The sequence below is a fragment of the Daucus carota genome, chromosome 9, assembly GCF_001625215.2.
Source record: "Daucus carota subsp. sativus chromosome 9, DH1 v3.0, whole genome shotgun sequence".
Taxonomy (NCBI): domain Eukaryota; kingdom Viridiplantae; phylum Streptophyta; class Magnoliopsida; order Apiales; family Apiaceae; genus Daucus; species Daucus carota.
In genome coordinates, this window is record NC_030389.2 from 3,994,136 (window position 1) to 4,008,787 (window position 14,652).

Genomic DNA, 14,652 nt, shown 5'->3' on the forward strand with positions numbered 1-14,652 from the left:
ACATTCACTGATTTCTTCCATTTCATTCTCTCGATTCATCCCCGCCACTTACACACAATGCGCGCGCCAATCACACAAATCTTAATTCAAAACCTTAGATTTCATCCTTAAATTATGTGGGGAAGACATTCTACGCATCTCTCACCTTTCGTCGTCTCGAGATCCGTGCTGCAACCTCATCGCTCCATGTTCCTGATGTTTCCTCCTCTCGTTTCACCACGCCGCTTCTCTTTTCTCTCACGATCATTTCCTCAACCACCTCCGACCTTTCTCCCAATTTTAATCGGTTGATTTTAGTTGATTTTGTAATGTTTTTTAGTTGATTTTACGGTTACCTCTGTGTTTTTAATATCGGCCCCACATAGGTACTCATTTTCGCCATTTGCAATCACTTGCAACTTATTTTGCTACTAAAAGCAATTTTGAACATATTTTGTCAAAGTTGAATTTGTGGTTGCATATATGGTCGCTTGTTGTATATGCAACCTTCGTATTCTTACAAATATTTTTTTGAAACATATTAATTTTATAATCTATTTTAAATGTGACAGTATTTTTGCAGATATTCTTTTAGAGTTGGGAATTTATGGAAAAAGCGCTATTGCAAATAGATAGTAAAAAGAATTTTATCACACACACACACATATACAATATTTCTAATATTGGTATGTGTTAATTTGTTTTTGATTAATTTTGAATCATATATTTATATATTTTTCATCGGTAAAGAAAAAAAATATTATTTGATATTGGTTTCTTATTCGTCTTAGAGCAGAATATGTAATAGTTAAAAACAGTTAAATGATTATCGTTATTTGTCTTGTAGTAGAGTGGAAGGGATATGTTGGTTTATTTTTCACTTATTGCAGAAAAAGATAAAAAAGACTAATATAAAATTGATCAAAATTATCTAATTAAAATAAAACAAATTAAATTACATTGTGTAATAATATATTATCACATTTTGACCTTTCCAAAATAAAAAAATATCATTTAAATTTAAATTGCGGATGCAGAGTTCTCTTTATTTTTCTTCTTAATTTTCGCTAATATAACATGTCAAGAAATTTCATACCAAAATCAAAAGTAGAAAATTTATTATTATTATTTTTTTGCCACATTATTTTAATTATTTTCTTATAGTCAAAACTCAAAACAGTCATACTCAACTGGTTCCTCACACTACAGCCCAGGAAACGCACCCCTTTCTTCTTAAACCCTAAAAATAGTTCAGATTTGGGGTTTACACCATCCATCTCACACACCCAAATCTCCTTTGAACCCGTTTCATCTATCATTTCTCGACCCCAAATCACTTAAAAAATTCAATCTTTTTGCCAATCCTAATGTCTTGAATGAATCTTTATTACCCATGCTCAAGACCCTGAAAAATTGGGTGTAGTTTATTAGAAATAATGCTATTATTGAATCCAAGAAAACACCACTTGGATCTTTTTACAATGTTTGTCTTGCCTAGAGGTCAAAGGGTCTCTGAAGTTGCTGCTATTGCTGGTTTTCATAGTCATGTTCCAGTTGAATCTAACCCATCTCACCACTTGGAGACTGTTTGGTTTGTTAAGGTTTTGTGTACTCTTTGTATTCGTACCTCGCCGTCTCTCCAGATTTTTAAAAGTCAGTATTTTGAGAAGAATTTGAATCCTTTTCTTGCATTTGAAGTTATAAAACATGTGAATTTCAGCTTTAGTAACCCGGAACTAGCTTTTGGGTTCTTTCAGTTTACGAGGACTAATTTGAGGGTTGTTCATTCTTTTGATACTTATTATATGTTACTGAGATCGTTTCCTGAAATGGGGTTTCATGATTTGGCTAAAGATGTTCTTGATTGTATGAGGCTTGACGGCTATTTGCTTGATAATGCGTTGTTTGAGTTTCTTGTAATGTCGTTCGCCAATGCAGGCAAGTTTGAAGTTGCTAGAGAATTGTTTATTGCTCAAGAGTTGTTATTTGTGCGATCTGGTAGTGACAGAGTAGGCAAAATAAGTGCTTATGTATATAATAACTTTTTAAGTTTGTTGGTGAAGAAAAACCAGGTTAACGAGGCTATAGGATTTTTCCGGGACCATGTTTTGAGATCAAAGTGTTGTTTCCCTGATACTTGCACATTTAACATTGTACTCCGTGGTATGTGCAAAGTTGGGGAACCTGATAAGGCATTTGTGATGTTGAACGATATGGACAACCATGGCTGTTTGCCGGATGTTGTTTCATTTAACACTCTTATAAACGGATTTTGTCGAATTGGTAATGTAGCTAGAGCTTATGAGTTATTGAGAAAAATCCAGTCAGAAGGTCGGTTTCCACCGGATGTTGTTTCTTATACATCAGTAATATCAGGTTATTGCAGGCTAGGTGAAATGTATAATGCTTCAAGTATATTTGATGAAATGATTAATAGAGGAGTAAAGCCAAATTTAGTTACCTTTAATGCAGTTATTGACGGGTTTGCTAAGACTGGAGACATGAGTTCAGCACTGAATATTTATGAGAAGATGCTTCATCTCGGTTGTCCTCCTGATGTTGTTACATTCACTTCTCTCATGGATGGCCATTGTCGGATAGGGCAGGTAGACCATGGTTTGAATCTTTGGAATGAAATTTATACAAGGAAGCTGCTTCCAAATGTGTATACATTTTCTGTTATTATAAATGCTCTATGCAAGCAAAATCGATTAGATGAGGCTCACAACTTCTTAAAGCAGTTAAATTCTAGAGGTGATATTGCACCACAACCATTTCTTTATAACCCTGTTATTGATGGGTTTTGTAAGTGTGGAAATGTCGACAAGGCAAATGTGATTCTTAGAGAAATGGAGGAGAAAAAATGTAAACCTGATAAACTGACTTTCACCATTCTTATACTTGGACATTGCATGAAGGGTAGAATGTTTGAGGCCATTAACATGTTTAATAAGATGTTGGCAGTTGGGTGTTCACCAGATAAAATTACTATCAAATCACTGGTTTCATGCCTCCAAAAGGCTGGGATGCCCAAAGAAGCCCATAAGATAAGGCTAGCCGTGGCAGGGTACTTAGATTCATGTCTGTCATCCTCTAGCAGGAGTATTCCAGACTTGAATATCAGTGCGGCCATTAAGTAATATAATAGCGGCCTTTCCTATAATGCATGTGGCTTAATGGGCCAAAGCTGCATCCCTCCATGGTATGTATTTCGCCATCATACTTTGTATAGCTCATCTCTATATGTAGTTCTTACTTCCATTGGCATATTATATCTGATACCACTGATATAAAGATTGAACAGAAACTTGCCGAATAATCCTACACATAATTTCACAAAATAATACTGTCTTGTTCAACTTATAATTTTACAGGTCTCCGATGAATTGTTTCTTTGAATAAATTGCTTTGAATTGCAACCTGCAACTGATTTTCCTTTGGACATGGTAGCATTATATTTCAATTTGGAGGTTTATATTTTGTACTGGCCAACTCCATGTAGATGGGCTTTAGTGAACGATATACTTTTTTGTTTTGACGGGGAACCTTTAAAAGTAAACCTCGGGGGCGGGCCGTCCCCTACTAGACCCAACACCAGGCAAGTCAAGTGCTTGATCGATCGAAGTAGTGAGTTATCACTATTATCTAAAAGCATCATAAGTTCATGACTACTTTTCCTATATATATTATTGGACTCTATCAATATTTTTCCTGATCAACTAAAAACCTAAATAATATAACTATGATTTTTAATATGCTCCGCTATACTAAATTGTATAAACTATTTACTTACTTTCTTAACCATAGCATGGCCATTCAGGTCTTTTTAGTTTGTTAAAGGTCGAGTAATTTACCTTGCACAAATAAAATTATTGGTCCATGTAGTACGTGCTTGGCTTACAAAACATCCTGCGTATTTTTAGTGCATCTTATATGGAGTATTAAAGTTCTGGAGACCAGAACTTCTAAAATTTTGTGTTGGTATTCACTACACTGCAGTCATATTTCTAGTGCATCTAACCTGGAGATGGTATTCTATACAACATAGATTTTCTCTACCAGACATGTTTGATGAAATGATAAGTCTGTGGTTGTGATTTGCCAGGACGTCATGATGCTGGTTTGTTGTGTTCATGCATAAGACAGAGAGGGTGCAGGGAGGGGTTTCGAAATATTCTTGCAACTTGCAATTAGGAAAGCAGAGATGCACTATGGAGACACTAATTATATTTTTTGGAAAAGAAAGCTGTAATGCATCATAATGGATGCAGTTAATAAAAACAGGTTATAGAGGATAGTTGCATAGCTACATTGTTACACTATTTGGACTCGCCTAATGACGAGGAAATGGTAACTTCAGTTATTACAAACTGTTTCATGTTTAATGTTTACTTGAATCTTGAAAGTTTTTTAGCAAAGAAACCAGACCAGACATACCCTTAGCCTTAAGTCACCACTCAGGAGTGGAATATTTTGTTTCTATTTTTTATTTTAAGTGGGGTGGGGTGGGGGAAGATGTACACTTATCTCACCCTTAGTAGTGAAGAAGCAATTTCTGTTAGACCCTGGCTTTTTGGGAAATTTTAAGAGTAAAAGATGTTAGACATTATGAAAAATCTTTGCAATATTGAAGACATATGAATGTTTACAGGAGTTGCAAAAAGACATTAGAAGGCAAAAGACAGAGTGAACTGTAGGAAAAAAGGCATGCAGTAGAATAGCATTTAAGGCGTGACAATAAAATGAGGTATGCAATAGCTACTGTTCTCCCCTCCACTCTGGTATGTCCCTCTTACAAGTTACAAAAATGTCTTAAAGATTTGTAAAAAAAGAAGTCCTAAAGAATATATTTTCATTATGGTGCTATGGTAACTGTATTTGTACAATGCTAATTGTTGGTCTACAACACTGTATCAAATAAGTTTAGGTTTTGTGATATTATTTACCAGGAATTGCTAATTTCTGCATAAATGTCTAATTATAAATTTGTAATCGGTAGTCGTTTAGGTTTTGAATTGTTTAATAAACTTGGTTCTTAAGGCATATATTGTGGAGTACTGGAGTGTGTTTTGACTTGTTTAATAAACTTAGTTCCTAAGGCATATTAATATCATTATTGAGGTCACAGTATGCCATGTGATGCTTACCTGCTACAAAGCTTGCAAGTTAGTATTGTTCTGGTTCTAAAATATAAATAAGTTGGAATAAAGTTCGCTGTAGTCCTAGTAAATTTCCTGCAGAGTTGGAAATTCTAGCCACACGTCATTTCTTTTTCACTGATTACTTTATTAATTTATGTTTCCATGTGCAAAGAAGCCTTTGATACTATTTGCTGAAAGACTGATACATGGTAATGCGCTATGCGAGAACTTCAGTGAGATATCAAAACATGTAAGCTATTTGGATCTTTATGCTGGCGGGGAACTAGATCTAACTGTAAGTAATTCAATTATATTTGTTCTTACCTTTATTTTGTGTTGCTTTCAAATTTCAATATTAACACTCAGTCACTAGTTCAACGCTTATTTTGTCTTATTATGTGGTAGTATGAATATCACCTAGATATACTTTCGTGGCAAAGAATTCGTACAAGAAAGTACTTTAGTTAGATATACAGGGTAATTTCTGATCGGAACAACATTATGTATATATAAATCTATTTACTACTGAATCATTGTTGGTGATATGTTTGGTCAACTCAAAACATATTACATCCGATTTAATTCTTAGTGGTTGCAGTTGTAGTATCTATCTGCATTCTTATTTCTTTTTCCAATCTTGTGGAACTTGAATAGCATAACTTCCTTCTTTTTTTTTTTCCCTTTAATGATGGAAGCAATTTGTATTGTGGATCTATTGTCTTGCTATTAAATCCCTCATATACCCTAACTATTTAATTTCTCCAAAAACGTAGTTAAATAAATTGTCGAAAAGTGAAATGAAAATATTTAAGTCTTTTTACTAGTTCCGTATGCTCCCAATCCCATTACTTGCCAGGACATACTAAACAACTTCTCGTGAATATCAAATGCTCGTAGCAGTTTTATGCTTTCCATTTTCTGCATTTAGAGACTTCATATGTACTCCCTCTGTTTCAGTTTACATGTTTCAATTTACATGCCCACTAAACAATGTCTCAAATTAGTTCTCCACTTCAACTATCAATGTAGTGTAGTTCACTATTTGTATTTTCAAGATCAACTTTATATACCATATATCCTAATTTATATTTCCAAGATCAACTATATTCTATATACTATGTTTGGTCAATGCAGTAGATATAATTATAAATGAAGGTTTTCTGTTTAATCTTTAAAATATGCGTGATTTTTGTAACACTGTAATTTGAAACGGAGGGAGTACATTGTAGTAACCCTTTTTAACCAATAATAAAACAATACAAGACACCGGCTTGATCCTTTTAAGTTTTAACACATACTGATATGGATCTTTATTGATGAGGTTTGCAGATTGCAACATCTCTTGATTTCTTGTTCTAGACAGCAAAAATATACAGGGAAGAGATGATCTAGAGAATGACTGTCAAGAAATGAGATGGATCAGGGAGCCTCTACAATTTTGCCCTAGGAGAAATGTGAGCAAGTAGGGGATTTTTCATGACAACAGTGAATTCTTCTTTCTCTGATAGATCAACAGGAACACCATCAGGAGCCTTCCATCTGAAATACCAAATCAGATTAGCCACAAAATACTCAAGATGAAGCATTGCCAAGTTCAAGGCAGGGCATATCCTTCTCCCAGCACCGAAAGGCATCATCTTGATCCCCCTGCTCCCTGTTATATCGAAAGCTTCTAAATCTCCCTTTTTATTCAAGAACCTTTCCGGTTTAAATTCCAACGGATCATCCCACACCTTAGGATCCCTCCCCATCTCGGCCACCATATAATTAATTCTTGCATCTGTAGGCACTACATAACCGTCCAACTCAATTTCCTGAGTCACGGAATGTGCCAATACGAAATGTGCAGGCGGATGAGCTCTCAAACTCTCCAACACAACTGCCTTCAAATATGGCATCTGCTGCAAATCCTCTTCCTCCACCACCACCATTTTCCCTTCTCCCCCCAACCCCGGACAGTTACCCTTAACACTCATAATCTCATCATAAACTTTCCCCTGAATCTCCGGATGCTTCACCAAGTTGGCCATAATCCATTGCAAAGCCGTTGTAGTCGTATCTGTCCCCCCAGTCAAAAACTCACTACACAAACTAACAATTTCCGGAAAACTCAATTTCCTATCCCCTTCCTCCGGAAGCTTCAATTTCAGCAACGTATCAACATACGCTGTGACTACCTCATCCTGATCAAGTCCCGGCTGGAGCTTCTCCAATCGGCACTTGATCAACGGAATCAACACACTCTCTTGATTCTTTCGAAGTCTTTTCAACTCTAACCATCTCCTGTAAAACAAAGTCTTTCCTAACACGGGCCACATATCAAGCACCCTAACCCTCTCTAAATTCGAGAAAATCCCTCTCTGCACCCTCTCAACCTCCTTAATCTCCTTCTCCTCCAACTTATCCCCAAAACACATCAACACAAGCAACCCGAACATCGCAAACTGAAACTCATCTACAACCTTAACACCCACATTGTCAGTACTCTTGTAAAGGCGTTGCACCAGTACACCCAACACCCACTCCCTCGCATGTGAGAACGCCTTCACCCTCGAAGGATGCAAAATCTCAGAATTCAAATTCCTCCGAAACAAGCGCCACGTGGGGCCATACCCAGCAGTATTAATATTATGCTGATTACAGCTTAAAAACCTTTTTGTGGGGGGTGGTCGAGGCCGGTCGGAGAAAATGGCGCCGTTTTCAACAAGAGAACTGTGAGCCAGGGAGTGGGAACTAATAAAGATGACAGTGCGGGAACCAAATTTGAGAGTGATAATAGGGCCGTACTTGTGTCCGAGTTTGGCTAGGATTGGTCCGACGTCGGAGACTGAGTGTCTTAGCCAGAGGAGGTTACCGAGGATAGGAATAGAAACAGGACCTGGAGGGAGGTTGAGCCGACAAGTGGTGACGAGACGGAGGAGGGGTTTGAGTAGTAGAGCGAGGGAGACTGTGAAGGCAATGATTAACCAAGCTTCCATGGTGATTTTCATTTAACATTATGAACAAACTGTGCATGTGTATATATAGATCGCCAGCCGGGAGTATTATGCTCTTGGATGACTTGATTCGATGATCAAGAGCTTTCTTCAAATGTCTTTATTCATTTTATGTAAGAATTTTATGTAATTGTGCTTGTCTGAAAAATACCAAGTTGCCGGGAGTCTGAAAAGATGGTGAATTGTGCTTGTCCGAAAGTACTTGTCATGTTTGAAATCCGTGTAATTCACTTGTTCCTTTCGGATTGTATACGTTTACGACAGGATTTCGAGGTTTTTTTTAGATCTAATTCATGCTCGTCACGTATTTTGAGTCTTTTGTAAAATATAATTTTAAAATTATTTTTCTTCAGAATAAAAATTAAAGTTTTAAATTTTAGTTCAGTAACCAAGTTTTTCAAAAATAATTTATAAAAATATATTTTGTAAAAATTTTAAAATACGTGCAAAGTAATGCAAACGACTGAATGATCAACTTTTCTATGTTATATATATACACTAGCTTATGATCCGTGATTTATATTATTTATTATTTATATTTTAAATTTAATTGAAATATAAACTCATCACACTTACTGAATTTATAAATATTTTGACTTAGTTAATAATAAAAAGATTTATTAGATTATGTTATATATTGTGGAGACTTCTAAACTAAACCAACTGGCTAATAAAATTATTAATATTTTATTTAATAGTACAAGTTGTATCAAATTCGCAAAGAATAGTGAACCACCAAATACCAATGTCATAGAAGAAGTGGATTTTGTTTAAGGATGTTTTAGTTTAATACGATTTATTATAATAGAGTTAAGTTCTATGGAGTACATAAAAACATTGGAGTATTGGAGTACAAATCATAATTTTTTAGTTTGATCATATATAATATCTTTGATTATCCAAATTTTGATATAATCTATCATTTATAAGTTGTCTTGCACATAATTGTCAATTAATCATTAATATCTCTCAACTTTAACAAGTATTAAGATTATTGTTCTGCTTATTAGTTATATTGCAGAACATAGAGTCCTATGATTTATAAAAGTAATTATTCTATCATTTGATCACGATGTTTATGTTGCAGAACATAATGTGCAGGTTGTCAAATATTTACAAATATTATTGGACAAAAAAAATTGAAATTTAGATGACTAGATTACATTTTATCAAACTTTGTACTCCAATACTCCAATTTTTTTTGTACTCCATAGAACTTAACTCTATTATAACATACTAAGGATGTTTTAGTTCAATACGATTTATTATAATATACTATATGATGTCCTAAACTCACATTTAGGTAATGTGTCAGAAAAAAATCCACTCCAACACTATTCTGGTGTTATCCTAAATCACTAGCACAACCTTAATTCTACTAGCCATTACCTATTTATAAGTAACCGCTAGCCATTACCTATTTAATATTTATGAATAAAATAATCATCACTCTCCTTTTTTTTTTTTGTCTATTCTCACCTTTTCCCCTTCTCTCTCTCAAATTTATTATTAAAATAATCTTAGGAGAACAAATATAGGGATTACTATTGGAGTTGACACTAAAAATAGATTGCCTAAATCACTAAGACATACTAGTATTCATTATTTTATACTCCCTCCGTCCCCCTTAATTGTTTACATTGGAGGGGGACACGGAGACCAAGACAATGTATGAAAAATGAGTAAAGTTAGATGAAAAGTGGGTAAAGTGGTGGGACCTACCAATATTTAATACTCCCTCCGTCCCTCCCATTTCTTATCGAATGGGTTGGGCACGGAGGTTAAGAAATATGAATAAAGTAGTTCAAAATAGAAAGAAAAATGGGTGAATTGGTGGGACCCACTAATTTTTAATGTATAAAAGGGAGATAGTGGAGTAAAAGTAGTGTGAAAAGGAAATAAAAGTGGAGAAGTGGTGGAACCCATTGACCATATTTGGTAAGTTTTGAAATGTAAAGAATTAGATGGGACACCCCAAAAAGGAAAGTGTAAAGAAATGGAAGGGACAGAGGGAGTAATCAATTTGAGATAGTGGAGGGAAGTAGTGGGTGTAATAGTAGTTTTTATTGTTAAATATGAGATAGTAGGGGAAGATAGTGGGTGTAATGATGAGAAAAACTTACTATTTATAGTAACGTAAAGAAATGAGAGGAACATTCCAAAATAGTAACTGTAAAGAAATGAGAGGGACGGAGGGAGTATTATTTATAAGTAATAGGATAGGTAACTTATTGGACTTGCTCTAGGAGGAGTGTATTCGATTGAGATTTTAATGAATTATTTTTTTTAGAGTAAGTATCAATTCAATAATGAAAAGCGGCATCTACAAAAATGTCGCGTCGAACAAACCATAAAACGGAAACAATAGCTGATTAACCCATTCTTGTTGGAGATACAATCACGCCATTTGTTGAAGATGATATATTTACATGTACCCGCTTCACCATATCCAGTTGGAACTAATCCGGTTTGAGCTATCGACCATAATTGCGATCCCATAAAAACTCTTATCACCAAATCAAACACCATACTCTCACAAACAAAGGAGAGAAATACCAACACTCTCACAAAGGAGAGAAATACCAAAACTCTCACTAAGGAGAGACTACAACGAAACTGAAATTGCAAATTAAATTAAAATTACAAAATAAAAGCAAACTTTAGATCCAGAAAACAAACCACAAAAATAAGAGAAACCGGATCCCTCTAAACCGTATAGCCATCCATTTGATCGGAGAAGACAAAAATCCGGATACTCCGATGGTTTTGATCTAAAGATTTTTATTGAAAAATGAAAAGAAAACAAGAGATTGGGGCTTTCCACCGGAGAAAACTAATGGTAGCCCCGGAGAATGGAGATTATAGTGGAGAAAGAAGCAAGGGAGGCGGCTCCGGAGAGAATTTTAGGTTTAGGTTTGAAACGTGAAAGTTTTTAATGAATTGTTTTTTATTTATGGATTTTAATGAATTGTATGTGATTTTGATTTTGTGCGGATTCTTGATAAAAGGTGGTAGAGTTGATATGGATTCTTTAGAATTTAAGAACAATGCTACAATATCTCATGGATTTTGATGAGATTTCAAAAAACTTAAAATATCGAGAAATGTCACAAAATCTATCATTTTATGAAATTCAAAACAATCCATCAGCATTTGAATACCATCAGATTTTATTGTATTTTAAACAATCCCAATTGAATATCATTTGATTTTAAAGCATAATTTAAGATCTTGAATATCACCGTATTTTGTAGTATAATTTAAAATCTCAGTGGAATATTTCTAAATTTTAATGGATTTGTACTAGATTATCATTATGATGGGGGTTGTGCAAGTAAGTCTTTTTGGCCTGTGTTGTCTAACTTTGTAAGTGTTCATGGTTTTAAGAAGTGATTTTGGTTAGAGAATTTAGATGCAGATTGTTTATTCCATGTGCAGAGAAGCCATCTATATATATATTATTGTCCATATGCAGATTCTGGTTAGGGAATTTAGATGCAGGTTGTTTAACCTCATATTTGTTTTTGTAAATCACCAGTTGGAATGGAGTTATTTAGCTAAAGTAGGGAAATCACAATTGTAAGTTTAGGCAACATAAAAGACATTCTCTTTTTATGTTGGTACTTGAGAATTACGTGAAAAAAGTCAAAGTGACATGTATTTTGGGACGAAGGGAGTAGTACATTTGAATTGGCCACAGACCTTGTCCTTATTGTTCACAGAAATCCTCTTTCAAAACTAACTTCTTCTGGTTATATATGGTTTTCCTCTCTACTCCAGGAAGCCAAAATTTAGGGATTCTTGGGGTATCATTAGTGCATTCTCCTAGATAATAAATTATATGCATTTAGAGACTGTCAAGAAATGAGATGGATCAGTAACTTTATGGCCAATTTTATTCAATAATTTGATGGCTTGATCCAGAAACCTGCTCCATAACCAGCTATTCAACCTCGCCATCTATACCATCTTGATCTTGATAATTTAACTATATATATGATTCATGCAGCCATAGTATAAAATTCATCTGCTACTCCCATTGTTCAAAACAGATTGCAGATACTACTTGGCTATCACTAGTTTGCATCAGAGTTTTTAGCATCTTATCTCTACAAACTATAATTTCAGTGATAGCCAAAAAAAGGAAAAGATGAAATCACGTATAAAATAGCAAAATTTACGTAAAAGAAAACGTGAAAAAGATCAAACAAGATTAGTAATGATAAAAATTGCATGTAAGAATTGAAAGACTCCAAACATAGAAATTCATCAAGTATAAAAGCACAACAGGCAGCCTCTACATTTTAGCCCTCGGCGAAATGTGAGCAAGTAGGGGATTTTTCATGACAACAGTGAACTCTGCTTTCTCTGATAGATCAACAGGAACACCATCAGGAGCCTTCCATTCGAAATGCCAAATCAGATTAGCCACAAAGTACTCGAGATGAAGCAATGCCAAGTTCAGGCCAGGGCATATCCTTCTCCCAGCACCGAAAGGCATCATCTTGATCCCCCTGCTCCCTGTTATATCGAAAGCATCTAAATCTCCCTTTTTATTCAAGAACCTCTCCGGTTTGAATTCCAAAGGATCATCCCACACCTTTGGATCCCTCCCCATCTCAGCCACCATATAATTAATCCTCGCATCTGTAGGCACCACATAGCCGTCCAGCTTAACTTCCTCCGTCACAGAATGTGTCAACACGAAATGTGCAGGCGGATGAGCTCTCAAACTCTCCAACACAACGGCCTTCAAATACGGCATCTGCTGCAAATCCTCTTCCTCCACCACCACCATTTTCCCTTCTCCCCCCAACCCCGGACAATTCCCCTTGACACCCACAATCTCATCATAAACCTTCCCCTGAATCTCCGGATACTTGACCAAATTAGCCATAATCCATTGCAAAGCCGTGGTCGTCGTATCCGTCCCCGCATTCAAAAACTCACCACACAAACCTACAATCTCCCCAAAACTCAACTTCCTATCCCCTTCCTCCGGAAGCTTCAACTTCAACAACGTATCCACATACGACACAACCCCCTCGTCCTGATCAAATCCCGACTGGAGCTTCTCCAGTCGGGACTTGATCAACGGAATCAACACACCCTCTTGATTCCGTCTAAGCTGTTTCAATTCCAACCATCTCCGATAAAACAAAACCTTCCCCAACACGGGCCAGATATCGAGCACCCTAAACCTCCCTAAACTCAACAAAAGCCCTCTCTGCACCCTCTCAATCTCCTTAATCTCCTTCTCCTCCAACTTATCCCCAAAACACATCAACACAAGCAACCCGAACATCGCGAACTGAAACTCACCCACAACCTTAACACCCCCTTTGTCGGAACTTTTATCAAACCGCCGCACCAGCAAATTCAACACCCAATCTCGGGCATGAGAAAACGCCTTGACCCTCGAAGGATGCAAAATCTCAGAACTCAAATTCCTCCGAAACAAGCGCCACGTGGCGCCATACCCAGCAGAAGTAATGGTATGCTGATCAGAGCTTAGAAACTTAGTAATCGGCGGCGCTTTAGGGCGGTCGGAGAAAACGGCGCCGTTTTCAACGAGAGAAGTGTGGGCCAGGGAATGAGAGTTGATGAAAATGGCGGTGCGGGACCCAATTGTGAGACGGATGATGGGGCCGTACTTGAGTTTGAGTTGGGCTAGGATTTGTTCGATGTCGGAGAGAGAGTGTCTGAGCCAGAGGAGGTTACCGAGGATAGGGTAAGAAGTGGGGCCCGGAGGGAGGTGGGGCCCAGAAGCAGTGAGGAGAGAGAGGAGGGGTTTGAGGAGGAGAGCGAGAGAGAGTGTGATGGCGATGATGAACCAAGCTTCCATGGTGATTTGGATTTAAGATAGATATTTTTCTCTAATGAATTTTTATTATATGTCGAAATAAACTCTGTGTTTATATATACACTTTTTGATCTTTGACCTAATAATTCAAAGGTCAACATCATTCTAGAATTTTAAATACAAAGATGGCCATATAAAATAGTTTTGTGAAGAACAATATGCAGATTGCGCCATATAAACACGTGTTTATTACAATAAAAATTTACAGATACGAAAAGATAATTTACGATCCGACAAAATCCTAGTATATTAATTAATTACAATTCCAATTTAACGATTCACTACGATTATAACTAAATGCCCATACGGAAGTCGTCATTGCGTTCGTGTGATATCTTTTTCGCAAAACAAAATGTAGGATGACACGTGCATGACTCGTGAAAATTAACAAATTCATTGATTCAGGGAGGAAAGAGCTTTTACGTAACCTTATTTCATCCCCAGCATCCTCTTGACTTTCTTCGCCTCCAAGGCTTGGGAGGAAGAGTTCATTTTTGTTTTCTTTATGCTAACTATTCTGGAACAATATACTTCTCGTTTGGTAATGAATAATATTGATATTGAGGGATTTATATGTAAGTTGACAAGAATACCCACAAATCAAGCAAGCACATACTTATTTTTATGTCTTGAAATCAACCACTAAAAAACGGCAAGATGGAGATAACTAATT

The 14,652-nt window shown here is 36.0% G+C and overlaps 3 protein-coding genes across 19 annotated transcripts; 1 reads left to right on the forward strand and 2 right to left on the reverse strand.

The window, feature by feature from the left end:
• Positions 1-1,158: 1,158 nt before the first annotated feature.
• On the forward strand, positions 1,159-8,399 carry LOC108201096 (pentatricopeptide repeat-containing protein At2g06000). Of its 17 annotated transcripts, none has more exons than XM_064084609.1 (5): positions 1,159-3,181; positions 4,085-4,329; positions 4,631-4,726; positions 5,293-5,415; positions 6,450-8,399. In XM_064084609.1, exon 1 carries the CDS (start codon positions 1,416-1,418, stop codon positions 3,117-3,119), a length of 1,704 nt encoding a protein of 567 aa, XP_063940679.1. In that variant the 5' UTR covers positions 1,159-1,415; the 3' UTR covers positions 3,120-3,181; positions 4,085-4,329; positions 4,631-4,726; positions 5,293-5,415; positions 6,450-8,399. The 17 variants fall into 17 exon arrangements, with proteins under 17 accessions (XP_063940679.1, XP_063940680.1, XP_017224888.1 ...); XM_064084610.1 differs by having other exon boundaries at positions 5,296-5,415; XM_017369399.2 differs by having other exon boundaries at positions 4,085-4,726.
• On the reverse strand, positions 6,551-8,110 carry LOC108201097 (cytochrome P450 89A2). The gene has a single exon (XM_017369405.2). The coding sequence runs from the start codon at positions 8,108-8,110 to the stop codon at positions 6,551-6,553; it is 1,560 nt and encodes a 519-aa protein (XP_017224894.1).
• A 3,930-nt stretch (positions 8,400-12,329) lies between the features above and the next one.
• On the reverse strand, positions 12,330-14,012 carry LOC108201098 (cytochrome P450 89A2). The gene has a single exon (XM_017369406.2). The coding sequence runs from the start codon at positions 13,959-13,961 to the stop codon at positions 12,414-12,416; it is 1,548 nt and encodes a 515-aa protein (XP_017224895.1). The 5' UTR covers positions 13,962-14,012; the 3' UTR covers positions 12,330-12,413.
• Between the last annotated feature and the right edge of the window lie 640 nt (positions 14,013-14,652).

What these genes read in the sequence shown, in the direction of transcription:
- LOC108201096 (XM_017369398.2), top strand. Translation starts at nt 1,416, where the DNA reads ATGCTATTATTGAATCCAAGAAAACACCACTTGGATCTTTTTACAATG.
- LOC108201097 (XM_017369405.2), bottom strand. Translation starts at nt 8,110, where the DNA reads ATGAAAATCACCATGGAAGCTTGGTTAATCATTGCCTTCACAGTCTCC.
- LOC108201098 (XM_017369406.2), bottom strand. Translation starts at nt 13,961, where the DNA reads ATGGAAGCTTGGTTCATCATCGCCATCACACTCTCTCTCGCTCTCCTC.